This window comes from Thalassophryne amazonica, chromosome 4 (assembly GCF_902500255.1).
Source record: "Thalassophryne amazonica chromosome 4, fThaAma1.1, whole genome shotgun sequence".
NCBI lineage: Eukaryota > Metazoa > Chordata > Actinopteri > Batrachoidiformes > Batrachoididae > Thalassophryne > Thalassophryne amazonica.
In genome coordinates, this window is record NC_047106.1 from 134,472,484 (window position 1) to 134,499,484 (window position 27,001).

The 27,001-nt window shown below is 43.0% G+C and overlaps 1 protein-coding gene across 1 annotated transcript; it reads left to right on the plus strand.

The window, feature by feature from the left end:
- The first annotated feature begins 1,710 nt into the window (after positions 1 to 1,710).
- aqp11 (aquaporin 11) lies at positions 1,711 to 26,758 on the plus strand. Its single transcript, XM_034168969.1, has 3 exons — positions 1,711 to 2,308; positions 7,200 to 7,316; positions 26,316 to 26,758. The coding sequence occupies exons 1-3, from the start codon at positions 1,711 to 1,713 to the stop codon at positions 26,405 to 26,407; spliced, it is 807 nt and encodes a 268-aa protein (XP_034024860.1). The 3' UTR covers positions 26,408 to 26,758.
- Positions 26,759 to 27,001: the final 243 nt, after the last annotated feature.

Here is a 27,001-nt window from a genome sequence, read left to right on the forward strand (position 1 = left end):
AGCTTTAAATCAGAAGTGCCTGACTCCGTGGTATAACTCAGAAACTCGCAACTTAAAGCAGATAACCCGTAAGTTGGAGAGGAAATGGCGTCTCACTAATTTAGAAGATCTTCACTTAGCCTGGAAAAAGAGTCTGTTGCTCTATAAAAAAGCCCTCCGTAAAGCTAGGACATCTTACTACTCATCACTAATTGAAGAAAATAAGAACAACCCCAGGTTTCTTTTCAGCACTGTAGCCAGGCTGACAAAGAGTCAGAGCTCTATTGAGCCGAGTATTCCTTTAACTTTAACTAGTAATGACCTCATGACTTTCTTTGCTAATAAAATTTTAACTATTAGAGAAAAAATTACTCATAACCATCCCAAAGATGTATGGTTATCTTTGGCTGCTTTCAGTGATGCCGGTATTTGGTTAGACTCTTTCTCTCCGATTGTTCTGTCTGAGTTATTTTCATTAGTTACTTCATCCAAACCATCAACATGTCTATTAGACCCCATTCCTACCAGGCTGCTCAAGGAAGCCCTACCATTATTTAATGCTTCGATCTTAAATATGATCAATCTATCTTTATTAGTTGGCTATGTACCACAGGCTTTTAAGGTGGCAGTAATTAAACCATTACTTAAAAAGCCATCACTTGACCCAGCTATCTTAGCTAATTATAGGCCAATCTCCTTAAAAGGGAGTTTTTCCTTCCCACTGTCGCCAAGTGCTTGCTCACAGGGGGTCGTTTTGACCGTTGGGGTTTTTACGTAATTATTGTATGGCCTTGCCTTACAATATAAAGCGCCTTGGGGCAACTGTTTGTTGTGATTTGGCGCTATATAAATAAAACTGATTGATTGATTGTGTTTCACCTGATGCTGAAAGTCAAACCCAGGCTCTATGATGACGGATTTTAAAGCTTCTGCTGGCCTCTACATCTGCCTTAAGGTAAATAAGTTGTGCCACAAGACCTCTTTGAACAGTATTCACAATCAGCTGTCCTAAATGTGCCCCCAGTGTTCACAATCACTGCCGTAATTGAGCCCCCAGTGTTCAGTTACCAACCTAAATGTGCCTATAGTGTTGAATTACATCACAAAATGTGGTCCCAGTGACCACAATCACTGCCCAAAATGTGCCCTCAGGGTTCAATTACCACACAAAGTGAGCCGTCAGTGTTAACAATCACTACCCTAAATGTGCCCCCAGTGTTCACATTCACTGCCCTGAATTGTCACCGAGTGTTCACAATTACTGCCCTAAATGTGCCCCAAATGTTCAATTACATCACTAAATGTGCCCTCAGGGTTCAATCACTACCCTGAATTGTCACCTAGTGTTCACAATCATTTACTTCAACGTTCCCCAAATGTTCACAATCACAGAACAGGACCGACCTTATTACTGTGAAGGTGTCGTGGTTAACCTTTGCCCTGCCTAGTCATTATCTCACAGTATCACAATTATCTGGGAACTATTTTTTGCGCAGGAATTCATCAAGCACGTCGGCCGCGGGCGCCTACTAACACAGAATACCCAGAAACTGGACAGTTGTTCGGCCATAACGAGAGCGTCCACTTTTAGCTTGTCATAAGCTAAACTGGCGCTCGTGAGTGCGCGCTCTGCAGGCTCAGTCGTTTCCGCACCACGTGACTTCCCGGCACTGTGAGCTGATCGTAGCGGCTCATCCTTTCGGCTCTCCGGCCAGCAGCGGCTCTGCGGACATGATTGCTGACGTGGCCGTGTCGCTGTCGGTGCTCGCGGTTATCATCTCGATCAGTGACGTCACTCGCCGCTTATTGACGCGGACCGTCGCGCACGGCGGACTGTCGGCGTGCGCGGTGGAGCTCGTGTCCACCTTCCAGCTCTGCTGCTGCACGCACGAGCTCAAGCTGCTGTCCGAGGTGGGCGGGATCGACCAGCGCCTCGCGCTCACCTTGACGTACTTGGCGGCTGTGGTCCACGGACTTACTTTCCGCGGGGCCCTCGGCAACCCTTCCACCACGCTCGAGCACGCGCTCCACGCCAGGCTGTCGGCCGTGTGCGCTGTGCGGCGGATCGCGTGTCAGTTCGCTGCGGCCGCCGTGGCGCGCGCAGCGGTGCCTTTGATCTGGGGTCTCGAGCTGTCCGGGTTGCACGTGCGCCACAAGATGCACGGTTACCGCTGCGCGAGCCCCATTCGCGCGCCGCTGCCGCACGCGGCCGCCGTGGAGCTCGCGTGCGCATTCACGGTTCAGACTGCTATCACGCACACGCGCACAGTGGAGGAGAAATACCGCGTGCACGGAATAGCAGCGGTCATCACCGCAGCGGTTTATGCAGGTAATATGTTAATCTGTGCGCTTTTAGCAAACTTAACGTGGTGGTTTGGACTTGTGTCAGAATGTTTTTCTTCTTAAAGGGCAGATCTCACTCCAATCAGCACTATCTTTTAAAAAATTATACACCGGATTATGACTCATTACTTTCAGCTCCTGAACTTGTGCAAATCCTGATGTAGGTGATAAAAATAAAATTAAAGTAGACCTGCATTGAAATAAATGCAGTCAGATCTTTGGACCAAAAAATGACACATAAGATCCTTCTGAATGTAGTAAAGTAAATCTGCAAGCCCAGATCTGTCATTCAACTGAGAAATCTTCATTTAAAAATGACAAATTTACAGCTAAAATTTAGCCCTCCGCAAAACTGTCAGCACATCCGGGATGCCGGGAGACGTCAGAGAGAAGACCCTCTCCCAGCATGCATTGCGCGCGCCAAATGTAATTTGTGGATTTACGTCAGTTTGCAGCTGCACCTTTTTCTTGTCTTATACAGAAGGATCTACTTTTTTAAAAACTTCATATTGTCTTCACATTTGGTGAGTACACATTTTTTTTATTTGTGCTTGAAAATTATTTTGGGGGACTTTTTCATACGCCCGTTTGATTGAGTGGTGTCGCATTGAAAATCTACTGTCTTTCGCCTCCGGTGTTACCATCGCGGGGTACGGAGGCGGGACCCGCAAAGAATCCAAGTCATTAAAAAGATATAAACCTCTCTCAGCAGCCATGGAGCTCTGCGGCTCCGATTACCGAGACGTGCAGCGCTGCGGAAAGTCTGTCCTTGGAGCAACAGGTGTCACCAGCCGCTCGCATCAAAACAGTGAGCGTAGTCTCTGGACTTTTGCCAAGTTGGCTGCACCTCCATTCAGTAGACAGGGACGTGGTGCCGGCTGCACAGCAGACACGGGGGCGGTGTGAGTGGCCCGCTTCGGTGTTTACCGAGCATGCAGACTCAGTAAGCGCAGCGGAGGCAGAGAGCGAGGCGTCGGGGAAGAACGTCGCCCGCTGTCGATGTCGCCGCTGATCTGAGCATGCAGATCTGTATCTCACATTCATTGCTGCTTACTTTTGGATGTTGAAACCATGATGTGTATAACAGCAACATTACTAACAGATAAAATCAATTTCAATGCGGGATCGGACTGAAGGCGGGAGCGCTCCGTCTTCTGCCGGACGTCACTGCAATGACCCGGATGTACAAACAGCTTTTGCTGAGGACCAAATTGTAGCTGCAAATTTGTCATTTTTAAATGAAGATTTCTCCGCTGAATTACAAATCTGGGCTTACAGATTTACTTTACTGCATTGATAAGGGTCTTATAAATACATATCAGCTATTTCTTTCTGAAATCTGACCACATTTATTTCAATGCAGGTCTACTTTAATCATACAGTGTCTGAAAAACACACACAGATCCAGAGCCATTTTTAGCCATAAAAGTGACGTCACCTCAGGTGCTGACTATTAGAAGGTCAGTCCACGTGTGTTCACGACTTATAGAGTTGCTCTCAGACACCTCTTGGGTCTCTCTGAGGCTCGGAGTCCTTGCCAGGATATTTTAGGCTGTTAGGAGCTCTTTGAGAGAGCTTTGAGATGCACCGAGCATACTAGTTTGTTTTTTTTATCTCCAAATGTAATATGGCTTTAATATGGTTTTCTAATCAAATTCTTAATAATAATAATTTTATTTATAAAACGCTTTCAATCAAAGTGCTGTACAGGCAGTAAAAACAAAACAGTAAGATAAAATCAAAGTGACATGACATGAATCAAAATAACTCAAGAACCATAACAAAGAGTAAATATATTTTACATCAACATTTCTTCTTCTGCCTCTTTGTAACTTGCGGTGTATTCAGAAAAAACAAAAAGAAAAACATCACATACATTTCAATAAGACTGAATAATAATGATTACATTTTCACTCCTGTTGTGTTCACACACACACACACACAGTCATGTAGAACTCCACTGTGTGGCACTACAGGAAAACAATGTTCCTCTACAGCCTTCTTTGGACGTCTCCTGGTAGCTTTGCTTAGCTTAGCCATTGGTTTAGTTCAGCTCAGCCAATAACGCAAAATGCTTGGAAGCTGATCCACGTCCCGGTCCTCCTCCTGTTAACTCGTGATCACAGAAGCGAGTTCCTCAGCGAGACTCACTGGTGACTTTGTCCTTGCAAAACACACATTTTAACTATTCTGACATATTCACTGTCCAAGTACACAAAAAACACTGATGTCATACACACAAAAAATTACATTTTCACCCATTCATTTCAGGGGCGTGACCTGAGATGATGTCACCAAAGTTCATGTCTGTGACAGCTTCAGGTTTTGAGCATTTATCAGAGGCAGGTGATGTGATGCGGTGCACATACGAGTTCTGTTAGAAAAGTATCCGACCTTTTTATTTTTTTCAAAAACCATATGGATTTGAATCACGTGTGATTGCATCAGCCAAGCTTGAACCTTCGTGCGTGAGTTTTTTCACGCTTGTCGGTTGTGTCATTCGCCTGTGAGCAGGCTTTGTGTGAGCAGTGGTCCACCCCTCTCATTGGATTTTTATTGTGAATAAATGTCTGAACGATTTGGAGCTTTGCTGCATCAATTTTTTCCAGAAACTGTGAGAGACCTCCAGCTGGACACCATTCGGAAAATTCAGATGGCTTTCAGGGGCGATTTTATGGGGATTACACAGATTAAGGAGTGCTCCAGCCAGTTTAAAGACCGCCCACAGCTGCTGAGAGCGCGCCACGCTCCGAGCACGATCGACAGGCTGAATCAACCAGATCATTTCCAACATGAAGGCTTTGTTGATCCGGGACGTCGTCTGACTTACACAAAAATGGCAGGAGACGTGGACATCAGTACTTTTTCGGCACATTCCACTGTTACAGAAGTTTTTTTCATGGAAAGAGAAGCAGAGGGATGTGACACGGAGCCGTTCATGGCGCGGCACAAAACCACCTCCGTGTTGGTCTCACAGAACAGCTTTGAGATGGCTTTCAGACGGCTTTCGTTGGTTTTTCAGTCATGTGACTATCCGAGAAATTGTGGATGAGCCTGGACATGCCAGAACATGTCCTGTGAGGCTTCATCACGGCGTTGCTTTGCGCCATGCGGCCTCCGCGAGGTAGCGTGTACCTGCCTGTTCTTGTGAATAATGTACACCTTAATATTTAGATTTTGTAAAATGTATACACCAACAAATGGGGTTATCTCACTGGAACCTCCAGGAAGATGACAATCTGCTTGTATAGTTATTTGTAACTATAGTCCATTTCAGATAAATATCTGAAATGGATCTACAACCCCAGTTCCAGTGAAGTTGGGATGTTGTGTGAAATGTAAATAAACACAGAATACAATGATTTGCAAATTCTCTTCAACCTAATTTAATGTTATTTAATGTTAAACTCATAAACTTTATTGTTCTTGTGCAAATATTTGTTCATTTTGAAATGGATGCCTGCAACATGTTTCAAAAAAATTGGGACAGTAGTATGTTTACCACTGTGTTACATCACCTTTCCTTCTAACAACACTCAATAAGCGTTTGGGAACTGAGGACACTAATTGTTGAAGCTTTGTAGGTGGAATTCTTTCCCATTCTTGCTTGATGTACAACTTCAGTTGTTCAATAGCCGGAGTCTCCGTTGTTGTATTTTGCGCTTCATAATGCACCACACATTTTCAATGGGCGACAGGTCTGGACTGCAGGCAGGCCAGTCGAGTACCCGCACTCTTTTACTGTGAAGCCACGCTGTTGTAACGCGTGCAGAATGTGGCTTGGCATTGTCTTGCTGAAATAAGCAGGGACGTCCCTGAAAAAGACGTTGCTTGGATGGCAGCATGTATTGCTCAAAAACCTGGATGGACCTTTCAGCATTGATGCCATGGGCAACTTACACATCTGTGATGGTATGGGGGTGTGTAAGTTGCCCATGCCATGAGCAACTTACACACCCCCATACCATCACAGATGCTGGCTTTTGAATTTTGCACTGGTAACTATCTGGATGGTCATTTTCCTCTTTTGTCCGGAGGACACGACGTCCATGATTTCCAAAAACAATTTGAAATGTGGACTCAATGTTCTTGAGCCCACATGGTAAGATCCTTTACACAATGATGTTAGGTTTTAATGCAGTGCCGCCTGAGGGATCGAGGTCACAGGCATTCAGTGTCGCTTTTCGGCCTTGCCGCTTACGTGTAGAAAGTTCTCCAGATTCTCTGAATCTTCTGATTATATTATGGACTGTAGATGATGGAATCCCTAAATTCCTTTCAATTGAACATTGAGAAACATTGTTCTTAAACTGTTGGACTATTTTTTTCACACAGTTGTTCACAAAGTGGTGATCCTCGCCCCATCTTGCTTGTGAACAGCTGAGCCTTTTGGGGATGCTCCTTTTATACCCAGTCATGACACTCACCTGTTTCCAGTTAACCTGTTCATCTGTGGAATGTTCCAAACAGGTGTTCTTTGAGCATTCATCAACATTCCTAGTTATACACAGCTGTCAGATCCCGCCACGACAGCAGTGGAAGATGGTCACACTTGGTAGAAAGGTCATACTTACAAGAAAATATGTTCTAAATGTCAAATGACAATGTATTCAGGACCAGAGTGAAACTTTTTCAACATTTCTACCTTACAGTTTTATCATCAAAAGTAAAAACGAATTCTCACACGAGTGTCCTCACTGAATGCTGCACACAGCATCGCATGGTACAGTCACACATTTCCAGTGTGTACAAACCGCTGCTTGATGTCATGGTCGCTGATGAAGCTCAGGAATCTCCAGCCTATAAAAAAACAGAATGTAATGGTTTGATGTGAACACTGTTGTGATAATTGTGTGTGTGTGTGTGTACGTGCACAGGAGGCGACGTAACTGGAGCAGTGTTTAACCCGGCGTTGGCCTTCTCCACACAGTTCCCCTGCAGTGGGAACACCTTGCTGGAGTACTGCCTGGTCTACTGGCTCGGCCCTCTGCTGGGTGAGTCAGATTATCTGGTGTGAATACTTGGGCCCATAAATATTTGTACATGTACAAAGGCAATGTTTTATTGTTTTAGAGAAAGAATTATGTTGCAGTTCTCTTTGATAGTGACGACGAGGATGGACAGGGTTAGGAATGAACATATCAGAGGGACAGCTTAGGTGGGACAGTTTGGAGACAAAGTCAGAGAGGCAAGATTGAGAGGGTTTGGACATGTGCAGAGGAGGGACCCAGGATATATAGGGAGAAGGATGCTAAGGATGGAGCCACCAGGCAGGAGGAGAAGAGGGAGGCCAAAGAGGAGGTGTTTGGATGTGCTGAGGGAGGACATGCAGGTGGTTGGTGTGAAAGAGGACAGGGTGAGATGGAAATGACTGATCTGCTGTGACGCCCCCTAATGAGAGCAGCCGAAAGAAGATGACAATGAATTGTTTGAAAAAGACTGTAAATAGTGGCCATGGGTGCTGTCAGGATTTTTTTTTTGTGTGTGTGTGGTTATTGTCATCATCTTTGAACATACTGTTGCTCAGTACAGAGTCAGAATCTTTGTCATTCTAACAAGTACAAGAGAAAAGTAAGACGCAAGCCATTTCAGTGCAAATATAAATCTATAAATATACAACATGCAGACTTACAAGGTCTAGGGAAAAAAGAAAATGAACATAAAATTTAACAGACTAAAAAAGCATGTACAAATCCTAGTTAAAAAAAACAGTACGTATGTAGTCGGAAAAAAAAAACAAACATATAATCAATCAATCAATCAATCAATTTTTTTATATAGCGCCAAATCACAACAAACAGTTGCCCCAAGGCGCTTTATATTGTAAGGCAAGGCCATACAATAATTATGTAAAACCCCAACGGTCAAAACGACCCCCTGTGAGCAAGCACTTGGCTACAGTGGGAAGGAAAAACTCCCTTTTAACAGGAAGAAACCTCCAGCAGAACCAGGCTCAGGGAGGGGCAGTCTTCTGCTGGGACTGGTTGGGGCTGAGGGAGAAACGAGGTCAGTACAAAACTGGATATTTTTCACAGTGGCAGTGGATATTGCACATTAAAAAATATTGCACTTATTTCAGTGTTGTATACGACATGGCTATTTTATTTCAATGGCTTTAACATCGGTTGTGTAGAAACTGGTAGTGTGTGCTGAAGCAAGCTGAAGAAATGAATAAATAGAGCAGCAGCCCAGAGCATTTTGGTCAAACAAACAAGGTACCAATATCTGAGTACAGGATCATGCACTGTGTAACCAAACATATACAGGTACTAATGTCTGGCGGGAAGCCCCTGCTGCTTTTGGCCCCTGGGACCCTGAAGAAGGGGCAAAAAAATGTGCTGGGTTAAACATTGTGGGTACCACATAAAACCAAGTTTTTCAAATGGGCATACTTCACATATTTTTCGAATAGGCCCTGCCAGACATATTGTCCTCTGCGTAAGGGTCACCAGACCCCCTTGAAGGGGTCCCTAAATATGGGTGGGATTAAACACTGAAGGTACCACACAAAACCAAGTTTAAATGAACAATTACACTATATATATATACATATATATATATATATATACACATATATATATATACACTCAACAAAAATATAAACGCAACACTTTTGGTTTTGCTCCCATTTTGTATGAGATGAACTTAAAGATCTAAAACTTTTTCCACATACACAATATCACCATTTCCCTCAAATATTGTTCACAAACCAGTCTAAATCTGTGATAGTGAGCACTTCTCCTTTGCTGAGATAATCCATCCCACCTCACAGGTGTGCCATATCAAGATGCTGATTAGACACCATGATTAGTGCACAGGTGTGCCTTAGACTGTCCACAATAAAAGGCCACTCTGAAAGGCGCAGTTTTATCACACAGCACAATGCCACAGATGTCGCAAGATTTGAGGGAGCGTGCAGTTGGCATGCTGACAGCAGGAATGTCAACCAGAGCTGTTGCTCGTGTATTGAATGTTCATTTCTCTACCATAAGCCGTCTCCAAAGGCGTTTCAGAGAATTTGGCAGTACATCCAACCAGCCTCACAACCGCAGACCACATGTAACCACACCAGCCCAGGACCTCCACATCCAGCATGTTCACCTCCAAGATCGTCTGAGACCAGCCACTCGGACAGCTGCTGAAACAATCGGTTTGCATAACCAAAGAATTTCTGCACAAACTGTCAGAAACCGTCTCAGGAAAGCTCATCTGCATGCTCGTCGTCCTCATCGGGGTCTCGACCTGACTCCAGTTCGTCATCGTAACCGACTTGAGTGGGCAAATGCTCACATTCGCTGGCGTTTGGCACGTTGGAGAGGTGTTCTCTTCACGGATGAATCCCGGTTCACACTGTTCAGGGCAGATGGCAGACAGTGTGTGTGGCATCGTGTGGGTGAGCGGTTTTCTGATGTCAATGTTGTGGATCGAGTGGCCCATGGTGGCGGTGGGGTTATGGTATGGGCAGGCGTCTGTTATGGACGAAGAACACAGGTGCATTTTATTGATGCCATTTTGAATGCACAGAGATACCGTGACGAGATCCTGAGGCCCATTATTGTGCCATACATCCAAGAACATCACCTCATGTTGCAGCAGGATAATGCACGGCCCCATGTTGCAAGGATCTGTACACAATTCTTGGAAGCTGAAAATGTCCGGCGGTCTGGACCGGTGTATACGACAGCGTGTACCAGTTCCTGCCAATATCCAGCAACTTTGCACAGCCATTGAAGAGGAGTGGACCAACATTCCACAGGCCACAATTGACAACCTGATCAACTCTATGCGAAGGAGATGTGTTGCACTGCATGAGGCAAATGGTGGTCACACCAGATACTGACTGGTATCCCCCCCCAATAAAACAAAACTGCACCTTTCAGAGTGGCCTTTTATTGTGGACAGTCTAATGCACACCTGTGCACTAATCATGGTGTCTAATCAGCATCTTGATATGGCACACCTGTGAGGTGGGATGGATTATCTCAGCAAAGGAGAAGTGCTCACTATCACAGATTTAGACTGGTTTGTGAACAATATTTGAGGGAAATGGTGATATTGTGTATGTGGAATAAGTTTTAGATCTTTGAGTTCATCTCATACAAAATGGGAGCAAAACCAAAAGTGTTGCGTTTATATTTTTGTTGAGTGTATATATATATATATATATATATATATATATATATATATATATATATATATATATATATATATATATATATATATATATATATATATATATAAAATAAAATCTGTGTTTTTCATGTATTTGAGTTTACCAACAATTTTATAATAGATAACTAAAGTTAAATTTTCAGTGCTTTCAGGTACATGACACACCCTTGGCAAATGAGAGCAGCACACGTGAATGCTTCCTTGTGCATCATCTGTAGTAGGCTGCATCAAGCGCCATGGAATACAACCCCTGGCAAAAATTATGGAATCACCGGCCTCAGAGGATGTTCATTCAGTTGTTTAATTTTGTAGAAAAAAAGCAGATCACAGACATGACGCAAAACTAAAGTCATTTCAAATGGCAACTTTCTGGCTTTAAGAAACACTATAAGAAATCAAGAAAAAAGATTGTGGCAGTCAGTAACAGTTACTTTTTTAGACCAAGCAGAGGAAAAAAATATGGAATCACTCAATTCTGAGGAAACAATTATGGAATCACCCTGTAAATTTTCATCCCCCAAATTAACACCTGCATCAAATCAGATCTGCTCATTGACATTGACCCTATGTGTCTTTTTGCAAGGAATGTTTTTGCAGTTTTTGCTCTATGGCAAGATGCATTATCATCTTGAAAAATGATTTCATCATCCCCAAACATCCTTTCAATTGTCCAAAATATCAACATAAACTTGTGCATTTATTGATGATGTAATGACAGCCATCTCCCCAGTGCCTTTACCTGACATGCAGCCCCATATCATCAATGACTGTGGAAATTTACATGTTCTCTTCAGGCAGTCATCTTTAGAAATCTCATTGGAACGGCACCAAACAAAAGTTCCAGCATCATCACCTTGCCCAATGCAGATTCGAGATTCATCACTGAATATGACTTTCATCCAGTCATCCACAGTCCACAATTGCTTTTCCTTAGCCCATTGTAACCTTGTTTTTTTTCTGTTTAGGTGTTAATGATGCCTTTCGTTTAGCTTTTCTGTATGTAAATCCCATTTCCTTTAGGCGGTTTCTTACAGTTCGGTCACAGACGTTGACTCCAGTTTCCTCCCATTCGTTCCTCATTTGTTTTGTTGTACATTTTTCGATTTTTGAGACATATTGCTTTAAGTTTTCTGTCTTGACGCTTTGATGTCTTCCTTGGTCTACCAGTATGTTTGCCTTTAACAACCTTCCCATGTTGTTTGTATTTGGTCATCAGTTTAGACACAGCTGACTGTGAACAACCAACATCTTTTGCAACATTGCGTGATGATTTACTCTCTTTTAAGAGTTTGATAATCCTCTCCTTTGTTTCAATTGACATCTCTTGTGTTGGAGCCATGATTCATGTCAGTCCACTTGGTGCAACAGCTCTCCAAGGTGTGTTCAATCCTTTTTAGATGCAGACTAACGAGCAGATCTGATATGATGCAGGTGTTAGTTTTGGGGATGAAAATTTACAGGGTGATTCCATAATTTTTTCCTCAGAATTGAGTGATTCCATATTTTTTTCCTCTGCTTGGTCTAAAAAAGTAACCGTTACTGACTGCCACAATCTTTTTTTCTTGATTTCTTACAGTGTTTCTTAAAGCCAGAAAGTTGCCATTTGAAATGACTTTAGTTTTGTGTCATGTCTGTGATCTGCTTTTTTTCTACAAAATTAAACAACTGAATGAACATCCTCCGAGGCCGGTGATTCCATAATTTTTGCCAGGGGTTGTAGATGTGGATATTTGAAATCATCAAACTGGTGCAATTCTGATGATAAATGGTACAGCTAGAATATAAATTTGACATATCAGATGGGAGGTTGAAAATAAATAAGTGACACACCTACAAATTATAAATTGTGCAACACACTAAGCTGTTGTCTTGGGGTGGTTAATAGTCACTGAATGAGGGTATTTATTTTTTGTGCCTAATTTTAACCACACAATTTTTTTTTTAAATGTTCCGATGATACATACCTGCTGATGAGATGTTTCTAGATCAGTGAGGGTAGTGATATGCTCAGAGTTCATCATGGGCTTATCCACAGGACCTACATTTAGTACCTGAATATAAAGAAAGGTTGATTTGCCAAATTTTCATTTGAACCTTAAGTAGCAATGTGTATATATGCCAGTATTAACCACATACAGTTTTCAAATAAAATATCTCCTTGAAAACTGCATGAACAATTTTAAATCATCCTCTGATTTGTGTCCTCCAATATTGTCTGTTCTGAATCCTCAACCATTCCTTAAACTTTTTTGTCTCCTTCACCCTGATCATCCATCCATCCATCCATTTTCTTCCGCTTTATCTGGAGTTGGGCCGCGGGGGCAGCAGCTTAAGCAAAGCCGTCCAGACCTCCCGATCCACACACACCTCCCCCAGCTCCTCTGGGAGAACCCCAAGGCGTTCCCAAGCCAGCCGAGAGATGTAGTCCCTCCAGCGTGTCCTGGGTCTTCCCCGGGGCCTCCTCCCAATGGGACGTGCCCAGAACACCTCTCCAGCGAGGCGTCCAGGGGGCATCCGGAAAAGATGTCCGAGCCACCTCAACTGACTCCTTTCGATGTGGAGGAGCAGCGGCTCGACTCTGAGCTCCTCCCGAGTGACTGAGCTCCTCACCCTATCTCCAAGGGAGCGCCCAGCCACCCTGCGGAGGAAACTCATCTCGGCCTCTTGTACTCGCGATCTCGTTCTTTCGGTCATGAGCCAAATCTCATGACCATCGGTGAGGATCAGAACGTAGATCGATCGGTAAATCGAGAGCTTTGCCCCCTTACTCAGCTCTCTCTTCACCACGACGGTCCGATACAGCGACCTCATCACTGCAGATGCTGCACCGATCCGTCTATCGATCTCACGCTCCATCCGTCCCTCACTCGTGAACAAGACCCCGAGATACTTAAACTCCTCCACTTGAGGCAAGGACACTCCACCGACCTGAAGAGGGCAAAGCACCTTTTTCCAGTCGAGAACCATGGCCTCAGATTTGGAGGTGCTGATTTTCATCCCGGACACTTCACACTCGGCTGCAAACCGCCCCAGTGCACGCTGAAGGTCCTGATTTGACGAAGCCAACAGAACCACATCGTCCGCAAACAGCAGAGACGAGATTCTGTGGTTCCCAAACCAGACCCCCTCTACACCCTGGCTGCGCCTAGAAATTCTGTCCATAAAAATAATGAACAGAACTGGTGACAAAGGGCAGCCCTGGCGGAGGCCAACGTGCACTGGAAACAGGTTTGACTTACTACCGGCAATGCGAACCAAGCTCCTGCTGCGGTCGTACAGGGACTGGATAACTCTTAGCAAAGGACCCCGGACCCCGTACTCCCGGAGCACTCCCCACAGGGTGCCCCAAGGGACACGGTCAAACGCCTTCTCCAGATCCACAAAACACATGTGGTCTGGTTGGGCGAACTCCCATGAACCCTCGAGCACCCGATGGAGCGTGTAGAGCTGGTCCAGTGTGCTGCGACCAGGACGAAAACCACACTGCTCCTCCTGAATCCGAGGTTCGACCATCGGTTGAATTCTCCTCTCCAGTACTCTGGAATAGACCTTACCGGGGAGGCTAAGGAATGTGATCCCCCTATAGTTAGAACACACCCTCCGGTCCCCCTTCTTAAACAGAGGGACCACCACCCCGGTCTGCCAATTTAGAGGCACTGTCCTCAATCGCCACGCGATGTTGCAGAGGCGTGTCAGCCAAGACAGTCCCACAACATCCAGAGACTTAAGGTACTCAGGACGGATTTCATCCACCCCAGGAGCCTTGCCACCGAGGAGCTTTCTAACCACCTCGGTGACTTCGGCCTGGGTAATGGATGAGTCCGCCTCTGAGTCCCTAGTCTCTGCTTCCTCTTCGGAAGACATGACGATGGGATTGAGGAGATCCTCGAAGTACTCCTTCCACCGCCCGACAACATGATCATTAAGCCTAAAATATTATGTCTAATATGTGGTTCATGTGGCTGTCACAGTTGGAAATGTTCAAGAGAAAGTGTAGAGCAAAAATATAAAGTAAATCCTGTATCATATCAAGTGGGCCCATCTTCAATCTTTTATTCATGATGTAGTTCACCTATGTGATACAAGAGGTACAGGTGTGTGTGTGCCTTATTGATGGGTATCAGTGTTTCAGTGGGGCATAAATAACCTAGGCCTATATTATAATACTGTAGGACACATATTAATAATATGTTCATTAAAATTGCAGCTTTCAAATTCTAACCTCCTAAAACATAGAAATAACCATGTACAGCCCAGGCCTACTACACATATTCTGCAACCTATCAGATTTCTTACTGAACAAAGCCAGCAGAGACCACTGCTGTAAAACTGTCCAATTTTGGGGGTGTCTGGCAGGGCCAAAGCAGCAGGCAATTTGTCTGGCATTAGTCATTTTATATTTAGTGGAGTGTAATTGTTCATTTAAACTTGGTTTCATGTGGTACCTTCAGTGTTTAATCTAGCCCATATTTAGGGACCCCTTCGAGGGGGTCTGGCGACCCTTACGCAGAGGACAATATGTCTGGCAGGGCCTACTCGAAAGTCTGTGAAGTATGCCCATTTTGAAAAACTTGGTTTTATGAGGTCTATTAGAAAAGTATCCGACCTTATTATTTTTTTCAAAAACCATATGGATAATCTTCACGTGCCTTAACTAAAGCACTCCCTCTGTTGAATCACCTCTAAATTATTTACACATTATTCACTTTGTGTGTTTTTAGGAATCCGCTAGCTTAGCGCAGCTACTAGCTCTTAGCCAGTTTAGCATGGCGGCTTCTCCTGTCTCTCCCACACTTTTCTGCTCTGGGTGTGAAATGTTTAGTTATTCCTCGGCGTCCTTTAGCAGTAATGGTACTTGTAATAAGTGTAGCTTATTCGTAGCTTTGGAGGCCAGGCTGGGCGAATTGGAGACTCGGCTCCGCACCGTGGAAAATTCTACAGCTAGCCAGGCCCCTGTAGTCGGTGCGGACCAAGGTAGCTTAGCCGCCGTTAGTTTCCCTCTGGCAGATCCCGAGCAGCCGGGAAAGCAGGCCGACTGGGTGACTGTGAGGAGGAAGCGTAGCCCTAAACAGAAGCCCCGTGTACACCGCCAACCCGTTCACATTTCTAACCGTTTTTCCCCACTCGGCGACACACCTGCCGAGGATCAAACTCTGGTTATTGGCGACTCTGTTTTGAGAAATGTGAAGTTAGCGACACCAGCAACCATAGTCAATTGTCTTCCGGGGGCCAGAGCAGGTGACATTGAAGGAAATTTGAAACTGCTGGCTAAGGCTAAGCGAAAATTTGGTAAGATTGTAATTCACGTCAGCAGTAATGACACCCGGTTACGCCAATCGGAGGTCACTAAAATTAACATTAAATCGGTGTGTAACTTTGCAAAAACAATGTCGGACTCTGTAGTTTTCTCTGGGCCCTTCCCCAATCGGACCGGGAGTGACATGTTTAGCTGCATGTTCTCCTTGAATTGCTGGCTGTCTGAGTGGTGTCCAAAAAATGAGGTGGGCTTCATAGATAATTGGCAAAGCTTCTGGGGAAAACCTGGTCTTGTTAGGAGAGACGGCATCCATCCCACTTTGGATGGAGCAGCTCTCATTTCTAGAAATCTGGCCAATTTTCTTAAATCCTCCAAACCGTGACTATCCAGGGTTGGGACCAGGAAGCAGAGTTGTAGTCTTACACACCTCTCTGCAGCTTCTCTCCCCCTGCCATCCCCTCATTACCCCATCCCCGTAGAGACGGTGCCTGCTCCCAGACTACCAATAACCAGCAAAAATCTATTTAAGCATAAAAATTCAAAAAGAAAAAATAATATAGTACCTTCAACTGCACCACAGACTAAAACAGTTAAATGTGGTCTATTAAACATTAGATCTCTCTCTTCTAAGTCCCTGTTAGTAAATGATATAATAATTGATCAACATATTGATTTATTCTGCCTAACAGAAACCTGGTTACAGCAGGATGAATATGTTAGTTTAAATGAGTCAACACCCCCGAGTCACACTAACTGCCAGAATGCTCGTAGCACGGGCCGAGGCGGAGGATTAGCAGCAATCTTCCATTCCAGCTTATTAATTAATCAAAAACCCAGACAGAGCTTTAATTAATTTGAAAGCTTGACTCTTAGTCTTGTCCATCCAAATTGGAAGTCCCAAAAACCAGTTTTATTTGTTGTTATTTATCGTTCTCCTGGTCGTTACTGTGAGTTTCTCTGTGAATTTTCAGACCTTTTGTCTGACTTAGTGCTTAGCTCAGATAAGATAATTATAGTGGCCGATTTTAACATCCACACAGATGCTGAGAATGACAGCCTCAACACTACATTTAATCTATTATTTCATTTCTTAATAACATTTACATTTACTCTGATGGACTACCCAGCAGTGGGGAATAAGTTTCATTACACTAGAAGTCTTTCAGAAAGCGCTGTAACTAGGTTTAAGGATATGATTCCTTCTTTATGTTCTCTAATGCCATATACCAACACAGTGCAGAGTAGCTACCTAAACTCTGTACGTGAGATAGAGTATCTCGTCAATAGTTTTACATCCTCATTGAAGACAACTTTGGATGCTGTAGCTCCTCTGAAAAAGAGAGCTTTAAATCAGAAGTGCCTGACTCTGTGGTATAACTCACAAACTCGCAGCTTAAAGCAGATAACCTGTAAGTTGGAGAGGAAATGGCGTCTCACTAATTTAGAAGATCTTCACTTAGCCTGGAAAAAGAGTCTGTTGCTCTATAAAAAGCCCTCCGTAAAGCTAGGACATCTTACTACTCATCACTAATTGAAGAAAATAAGAACAACCCCAGGTTTCTTTTCAGCACTGTAGCCAGGCTGACAAAGAGTCAGAGCTCTATTGAGCCGAGTATTCCTTTAACTTTAACTAGTAATGACTTCATGACTTTCTTTGCTAATAAAATTTTAACTATTAGAGAAAAAATTACTCATAACCATCCCAAAGACGTATCGTTATCTTTGGCTGCTTTCAGTGATGCCGGTATTTGGTTAGACTCTTTCTCTGCGATTGTTCTGTCTGAGTTATTTTCATTAGTTACTTCATCCAAACCATCAACATGTCTATTAGACCCCATTCCTACCAGGCTGCTCAAGGAAGCCCTACCATTATTTAATGCTTCGATCTTAAAAATGATCAATCTATCTTTATTAGTTGGCTATGTACCACAGGCTTTTAAGGTGGCAGTAATTAAACCATTACTTAAAAAGCCATCACTTGACCCAGCTATCTTAGCTAATTATAGGCCAATCTCCAACCTTCCTTTTCTCTCAAAAATTCTTGAAAGGGTAGTTGTAAAACAGCTAACTGATCATCTGCAGAGGAATGGTCTATTTGAAGAGTTTCAGTCAGGTTTTAGAATTCATCATAGTACAGAAACAGCATTAGTGAAGGTTACAAATGATCTTCTTATGGCCTCAGACAGTGGACTCATCTCTGTGCTTGTTCTGTTAGACCTTAGTGCTGCTTTTGATACTGTTGACCATAAAATGTTATTACAGAGATTAGAGCATGCCACTTTATACATGCTTCCCTTAGGCAGTATTATTAGACGGCATTGCTTAAATTTTCATTGTTACGCAGATGATACCCAGCTTTATCTATCCATGAAGCCAGAGGACACACACCAATTAGCTAAACTGCAGGATTGTCTTACAGACATAAAGACATGGATGACCTCTAATTTCCTGCTTTTAAACTCAGATAAAACTGAAGTTATTGTACTTGGCCCCACAAATCTTAGAAACATGGTGTCTAACCAGATCCTTACTCTGGATGGCATTACCCTGACCTCTAGTAATACTGTGAGAAATCTTGGAGTCATTTTTGATCAGGATATGTCATTCAATGCGCATATTAAACAAATATGTAGGACTGCTTTTTTGCATTTACGCAATATCTCTAAAATTAGAAAGGTCTTGTCTCACAGTGATGCTGAAAAACTAATTCATGCATTTATTTCCTCTAGGCTGGACTATTGTAATTCATTATTATCAGGTTGTCCTAAAAGTTCCCTGAAAAGCCTTCAGTTAATTCAAAATGCTGCAGCTAGAGTACTAACGGGGACTAGAAGGAGAGAGCATATCTCACCCATATTGGCCTCTCTTCATTGGCTTCCTGTTAATTCTAGAATAGAATTTAAAATTCTTCTTCTTACTTATAAGGTTTTGAATAATCAGGTCCCATCTTATCTTAGGGACCTCATAGTACCATATCACCCCAATAGAGTGCTTCGCTCTCAGACTGCAGGCTTACTTGTAGTTCCTAGGGTTTGTAAGAGTAGAATGGGAGGCAGAGCCTTCAGCTTTCAGGCTCCTCTCCTCTGGAACCAGCTCCCAATTCAGATCAGGGAGACAGGCACCCTCTGTACTTTTAAGATTAGACTTAAAACTTTCCTTTTTGCTAAAGCTTATAGTTAGGGCTGGATCGGGTGACCCTGAACCATCCCTTAGTTATGCTGCTATAGACTTAGACTGCTGGGGGGTTCCCATGATGCACTGAGTGTTTCTTTCTCTTTTTGCTCTGTATGCACCACTCTGCATTTAATCATTAGTGATTGATCTCTGCTCCCCTCCACAGCATGTCTTTTTCCTGGTTCTTTCCCTCAGCCCCAACCAGTCCCAGCAGAAGACTGCCCCTCCCTGAGCCTGGTTCTGCTGGAGGTTTCTTCCTGTTAAAAGGGAGTTTTTCCTTCCCACTGTCGCCAAGTGCTTGCTCACAGGGGGTCGTTTTGACCGTTGGGGTTTTTCTGTAATTATTGTATGGCCTTGCCTTACAATATAAAGCGCCTTGTGGCAACTGTTTGTTGTGATTTGGCACTATATAAATAAAATTGATTGATTGATTTGAATCACGTGTGATTACATCAGACATGCTTGAACCCTCGCGGGCATGCGAGAGTTTTTTCACGCTTGTCGGTTACGTCATTCGCCTGTGGGCAGTCTTTGAGTGAGGAGTGGCCCACCCTCTCGTCGTTTTTTCATTGTTTAGGAATGGCTCAGAGACTGCTCCTTTGTTTGATCAAAATTTTTTCAAAACTGTAAGGCACAACTGAGTGGACACCATTCGATAAATTCAGCTGGTTTTCGGTAAAAATTTTAACGGCTAATGAGAGATTTTGGTCTGGTAGTGTCGCCGTAAGGACGGCTCACGGCGCCTGATGGCGATCTGCGCTTCGAGGTGGCAGCGTCTCGCTGTTTCAAGTTGAAAACATCCACATTTCAGGCTCTGTTGACCCAGTAAGTCGTCAGAGAACAGAGAACTTTCAGAAGAAGTCGGCATGAGGAGTTTATTCGGACATTCCATTGTTAACGGACATTTTGTAATGAAAGAACGTGCGGGCAGACTCGCATGTCGAGCCGGACCCGACCGCGGGGGGTCGCGACAGGAAAAACACCTCCGTTGGAAACCTTAAGGGGCAAGTTGGAACTTGCCCAAGCTGTTAAACAATTTCTCAGTTACTCACTTGTTGAAAGCCATCAAAAGCCGCCTGAATTTTACAAATGGTTTTCAACACGGAGGTGTTTTTCCTGTCACGGCGTACACAGATTCGCCGAGTCGTTTCCGTGACGCACGTCTTTCATTACAAAATGTCCTTAAACAGTGGAATGTCCACATAAAGTCCTCATGCTGGCCTCTTCTGAATCTTCTCTGTTCTCTCACGACGTCCTGGGTGAATTAAGCCTTAAATTAGGATGTTTTCAGGTCGAAACAGGCCGACGAAGGCACCTGGAAGCGCTGCACGACGTCCTGCTCCGTGGGAAGTCCTTACAGCGACAGAAACACCCCATAATCTCTCATCAGCCGTTAAACTTTTCACCAAAAACCAGCTTAATTTCTCAAATAGTGTCCACTCGGATATCCCTCACAGGTCCAGAAAAAATTTTGATAAAGCAACGCGCGCCGTCTCGAGCAGCGTGTGAAACAAAGGAATTCAGCCGAGAGGGCGGGACCACATCTCACTCAAGGCCTGCCCACAGGGAAATGACGTCACCGACGCGTGAAAAAACTCACGCATGTGCACGAGGGTTCAAGCATGATTGGTGTAATCGCACGTCATTCAAATCCATATAGTTAAAAAAAAAAATAAAAGGGTCGGTTTATTACCTAATAGACCTCGTATGTGTACCCACAGTGTTTGACCCAGCACATTTTTTTGCCCCTTCTTCAGGGTCCCAGGGGCCAAAAGCAGCAGGGGTTCCGCCAGACATTAATACCTGTATATGTTTGGTTACACAGTGCATGATCCTGTACTCAGATCAATCAATTTCAATCAATTTTTTTTTTATATAGCGCCAAATCACAACAAACAGTTGCCCCAAGGCGCTTTATATTGTAAGGCAAGGCCATACAATATAAATAAGGTACCAAGATATAAATCCCAGTTATACTTCAGGGACATGTTCTCTTTGAACGATAGCTTGTGTGTGGTCGCTGTCAGAGTGCCTTGATTAGAGAGAGTGGCGACATGACGAGTCAAAAAAAATCGGTCATGTGACTCACGGTGCCATCTTGGGTTCAAAATAGCATTGGCTGTTGTGTCTTCATGTAAATCCAGTTATTTATTTATTCACTAAAAATGCTGTGTTGCTGTGCATTTGGATGCACAAATAGACACAACAAGGGCTTCAAGATGTACAGATTCCCTTCAGATCCAAACACAAGAAAAAGTTGGGAAAATAAAGTCAGCCATGTGGGATGGAAGCCGACATCATCATCAAAGCTTTGAGAGGTAAATTTGTTGTTCAGTCCTATGTACAGTAAAACTCTCCTAAACCTTCATCATATAAACCAGATATTCACAGTCACTGGACAAAAAAAAAGTCCCAAATTTTTTGTATTTTTTTTCTATGTAATAAACACCGTATATAACTGATTTTGTGCAGCAGATTTTTCATTCACATTCGATAAAATGTCCCGTCCGATCACAATGTATTTCCATTAAAACCCCTTGCATGTGGGACCGGAGACATTTATGTTATTAAAAGTACGACTGTTTATTTTTTTCACACCGTGATCAGACTCGGAGCCTCAGCCTGACATGCACTTGTTAAATCCTCAGATACAGCAAAAGTCTGTGATTTCACACTTTGCTGCTTTCACTCCTTCATCTCTCATCATATTGTAATAGTTTTTACAGTGCGCAAGATAACATAACAGATAACATTTTGATAATGGATCAAATACATTTGGCAGAAAAAAAATTCAGAGGTAATTTTGACCCAGTCACTAATGAGGCGCACGTCCCGATGCAGGATTCCCTGTAGATGTTTGGTGCCTCCTGACTGTAACTAATCCGTTACATACATATTATCAGATAAAATGTCCCGTCTGATCACAATGTATTTCCATTAAAAACCCCAAGCAGTCTGGCAGCCATTCTCCCCGAGATGGATTCCAACATGCGGTTGACACCCGCCGACTGAGCTGACACTGCCCTTCCAATCTAATCGATCATATGGGGCAGCCTGGACGGGCCGATTAATGCTGCCTCCACCTTCTTAATTTTCCGGTAGACCAGTGCTGTGGCCGCTCCACACAGCAGAAACCCAGTCACCACAGCTCCAAACATGTAAACATCTTCAATGTCCTCCTCTGCTCCCGAGTGTCTTGTGGAAAAAATAGTATCAGAGACCACTAGATCAGATCCATTTTGCCGTTTTCCAGAGGAGCAGGGCTGGCAGCCTCACAGATAAAACACACTAAGGGAGAGTGGAGGAGATGCGACCGCCCTCGTCGGAGTCCCAAGCACTGTGTCTGAAGTCTGACGTGCACCTGTTAAATCAAACATAAAAGGCTGTGATTTGACACTTTTCTGCTTTGAATCCTTCGTCTGCCATATTATATAGCGCGCAGGCTGATAAATGGATCGGAAAAGTCCACATCACAGTTACAGCACAAAGTAAAAAGAGGAAATTGTGCAGCTTACCTTTGATTTGGAGGTGATGATTGTAGGAAAAAAAAGCGTGTTGAAGGTCAAATTAGTCCAGAATAAATCATAATCCAGAGACGGAGAACTTTAAAACTGTCATGCACATCATTGCATTGACACAGAGTTACAGAGCCGCAGAAGCATAAAATCAGGCTTTTTTTTTTATATTTATTTTGGTAGCACCTGTACCCGGATGTGTTGCTGTATGTGGTTAAGTGATTTTAAAAAATGTTGAAAACATTAAAGGTCCATTCAGTACTTCAGCACAGTTGAACCCATAATGGCGCCATGTTCTGAGTTGACGCCACGCTCCAATCAAGGCACTCTAGTCGCTGCGGTCAGTCAGAGGCTGCAGCTGCTGTGAAGGCCCATCTTTGTTTGTTTGTTTTAGCATTTTATTACAAAAACCTGTAATAATATGGCTTGTTGTGTGGTTAATTTTACAAACGGATCATCTGTGTGTGCCGTTATTTGCATCGAGTAAAATTATGTTGGGACATAATTTTGGATGCTAATGCTATTAGCATTATTAGCAGCTATGAGTAGCTTCATGATGTTAAATCCTTAATTCAGGATTAGTGAGGAAATAAGTGAGTCATAATGGCTGTGATCCAGTTCACCAGCTGCACGCTTCTACAGCAGTAATCATCAGCCATTTTTCAAGTGGTGCGATTAAACTGTCCCACTTCAACAAGCAGCCGACGTACGCAGCCTGCTTTCCTCCAAAAACTTAGGCTACATCAGGTGGATCCTTCATGACCCAAACAGTTCCATGATTCCTTGCTATAGATGCCATTTTGGGAATAACCCAGTTGTGTCTGATGATTTACAGACGTTCATGCTGGTTATGCTGGCAAATTGAGCTTTACTACAACCCCTGGCAAAAATTATGGAATCACCGGCCTCGGAGGATGTTCATTCAGTTGTTTAATTTTGTAGAAAAAAAGCAGATCACAGACATGACACAAAACTAAAGTCATTTCAAATGGCAACTTTCTGGCTTTAAGAAACACTATAAGAAATCAGGAAAAAAATTGTGGCAGTCAGTAACAGTTACTTTTTTAGACCAAGCAGAGGGAAAAAAATATGGACTCACTCAATTCTGAGGAAAAAAATTATGGAATCACCCTGTAAATTTTCATCCCCAAAACTAACACCTGCATCAGATCAGATCTGCTCGTTAGTCTGCATCTAAAAAGGAGTGATCACACCTTGGAGAGCTGTTGCACCAAGTGGACTGACATGAATCATGGCTCCAACACGAGAGATGTCAATTGAAACAAAGGAGAGGATTATCAAACTCTTAAAAGAGGGTAAATCATCACGCAATGTTGCAAAAGATGTTGGTTGTTCACAGTCAGCTGTGTCTAAACTCTGGACCAAATACAAACAACATGGGAAGGTTGTTAAAGGCAAACATACTGGTAGACCAAGGAAGACATCAAAGCGTCAAGACAGAAAACTTAAAGCAATATGTCTCAAAAATCGAAAATGCACAACAAAACAAATGAGGAACGAATGGGAGGAAACTGCAGTCAACGTCTGTGACAGAACTGTAAGAAACCGCCTAAAGGAAATGGGATTTACATGCAGAAAAGCTAAACGAAAGCCATCATTAACAGCTAAACAGAAAAAAACAAGGTTACAATGGGCTAAGGAAAAGCTATCGTGGACTGTGGATGACTGGATGAAAGTCATATTCAGTGATGAATCTCGAATCTGCATTGGGCAAGGTGATGGTGCTGGAACTTTTGTTTGGTGTTGTTCCAATGAGATTTATAAAGATGACTGCCTGAAGAGAACATGTAAATTTCCACAGTCATTGATGATATGGGGCTGCATGTCAGGTAAAGGCACTGGGGAGATGGCTGTCATTACATCATCAATAAATGCACAAGTTTATGTTGATATTTTGGACACTTTTCTTATCCCATCAATTGAAAGGATGTTTGGGGATGATGAAATCATTTCTCAAGATGATAATGCATCTTGCCATAGAGCAAAAACTGTGAAAACATTCCTTGCAAAAAGACACATAGGGTCAATGTCATGGCCTCCAAATAGTCCGGATCTTAATCCAATTGAAAATCTTTGGTGGAAGTTGAAGAAAATGGTCCATGACAAGGCTCCAACCTGCAAAGCTGAGCTGGCAACAGCGATCACAGAAAGTTGGAGCCAGATTGAAGAAGAGTACTGTTTGTCACTCATTAAGTCCATGCCTCAGAGACTGCAAGCTGTTATAAAAGCCAGAGGTGGTGCAACAAAATACTAGTGATGTGTTGGAGCGTTCTTTTGTTTTTCATGATTCCATAATTTATTCCTCAGAATTGACTGGGTCCATATTTTTTTCCCCTGCTTGGTCTAAAAAAGTAACCGTTACTGACTGCCACAATTTTTTTTTCCTGATTTCTTATAGTGTTTCTTAAAGCCAGAAAGTTGCCATTTGAAATGACTTTAGTTTTGTGTCATATCTGTGATCTGCTTTTTTTCTACAAAATTAAACAACTGAATGAACATCCTCCGAGGCCAGTGATTCCATAATTTTTGCCAGGGGTTGTATAATCCAGTATGAATGTCCACAAATCATCAGCCACGAGGGGGTTATTCCCATTCTAATCCAATTCCATCATTTTCATGGTTTATTTTCTTTCTTTTCTTTTCAAAATCTTTTTATTAAATTTCCCAACACGAATGTATTCACATATATACATACACGCACCTATATATATATATATATATATATATATATATATATATATATATATATAAACATGTACCCACACACATGGAAAAAACAAAAGAAAAAAAAAAAGGCAGCAGATTCCGGTTTATTTTCTTGTAGGTAATTCGGTCAGTGAGACAGCGTCGCTCCAACAGCTGTCAGGGCGCGGAGTCATCCATCAAATGTGAAAATCTATCAATTGTGAAACGGTAATCCTGTATCAGAATCCACATCAATACTTTCGTATGGTATCTTAAATTCACCCATTTTGGCATCGTACATGACATTTTCTCGCTCTCAGCTAACAGTGCCATTATTGATATCTGCATAGCAGCATGCGCGGCTGGTCAGGGTGCGGAGTAACACATTAAATGTGAAATGGTCGAATATTTTGCGACCTTATATCCGACATTATACGGTCTGAAATCTCACATGATTAACGGAAGATTAAGATTAAGATTTGCGGAAAAAGGTAATTTGATTAGAATACGCAATTTCCTCCCAGACAAACCCATTGGTCAATTTTAGCTCTGTATGTACAGTTGTAAATAAGTAATATTTTAAGTAAAGCATAAAGAAGTACTGAAAAATTATAACTAAATTATGGGTGATGCCCACTACGCTAGCTGGGCCTGTGTAGCTATCCAGGTTGCCAGGTGACAGGAGCGATTAAGATGTAGATAGAAACATGAGCAATAAACAGCACACACTTGTATTGCCAAAATGGGGAAATTGTGTCTCCTTCCTCCATCACAACTTCTGCAGAGTACAATTTTGAGGGGAAAAAATAAATTTATTCCATTTTGGAATAAGGCTGTAACGTAAAATGTGGAAAAAGTGAAGCACTGTGAATAGTTTCCGGATGTACCGTCTGACCAAAGTCTGTGTTGGTACCAGATGTGTTGTGCACTTGCACAGACAGTTCAGTGTTAGTTTTGGAGTACTAAGTTACCTCATTAATATTTCTTAACTAAACAGACTCTCGCTGTAAACTGCATGAACATTAAACAGTCCGTTTTGAAACGATTAATGCTTGTAATTGTGCTGCACATGTGCATAACGGATCTGGCACGTCTCAAAGGATCTGGTAGAGACTCAAGGGGATGCAAAAATTACCCACAATGCATCAACTGTCCTGCTCTCGTTTCAGGTATGATGAGCTCCGTGCTGCTGTTCAACAAACTCCACGCTCTGCAGCAGACAGCTCCCTATCGCCCCCTACAGGCCAAGAAGAGGAGCTGAGGTGCAGCATTCAGGGGCCACATAGAAGTATCAGTTCTGTTTCACTGCTGGTTAACTACCATCGGCACCGATGTGCACTTTGTAAAGACTGCAGTGTTTTTGACAATGGACCAGAATCATCCAACCAGAAGCTGCTAATGAGGCCGTGACCCGTGCGTTTGACACACAGCTGCATCACAGCATTACCACACTGGGTGTCCCAAAAACCTCCAGGCACTTTTTACCTACTGGTATCACAAAGAAATCATCTTATATTAGAGCAGAATCGCACACATGAGGGCGCCAACGTTTCAGACCATGCAGCTGGTTAAGGTTAAAGGTCGAAGATGGTGTGAACTCTGGGTGTGTGGGTGGGTGGTTACACACTTTTGGGTATGGTCATATGTGATTTCCTGTCAGGTGACAACTTCTTCTTCTTTTTTTCTTTTTTTTAAACATTACCTCAAAAAAGTTTCAACAGTAACTGACAGATTTGTGTCTGTGGATCTATAATGTGAAACAGCGTGTACTAATGCACATCTCACACCAAGAGCACAAAAGTTTATACACATGTTGACTAAAAAATTGCACATATTCCATTTGATGGAACAGAGT

Excerpts from the sequence above, each read along its gene's own strand:
- aqp11 (XM_034168969.1), top strand. The coding sequence starts at position 1,711 with ATGATTGCTGACGTGGCCGTGTCGCTGTCGGTGCTCGCGGTTATCATC. Across the intron at positions 2,309-7,199 it reads CACCGCAGCGGTTTATGCAG|GAGGCGACGTAACTGGAGCA; the intron begins GTAATATGTTAA and ends GTACGTGCACAG. Across the intron at positions 7,317-26,315 it reads CTGGCTCGGCCCTCTGCTGG|GTATGATGAGCTCCGTGCTG; the intron begins GTGAGTCAGATT and ends CTCTCGTTTCAG.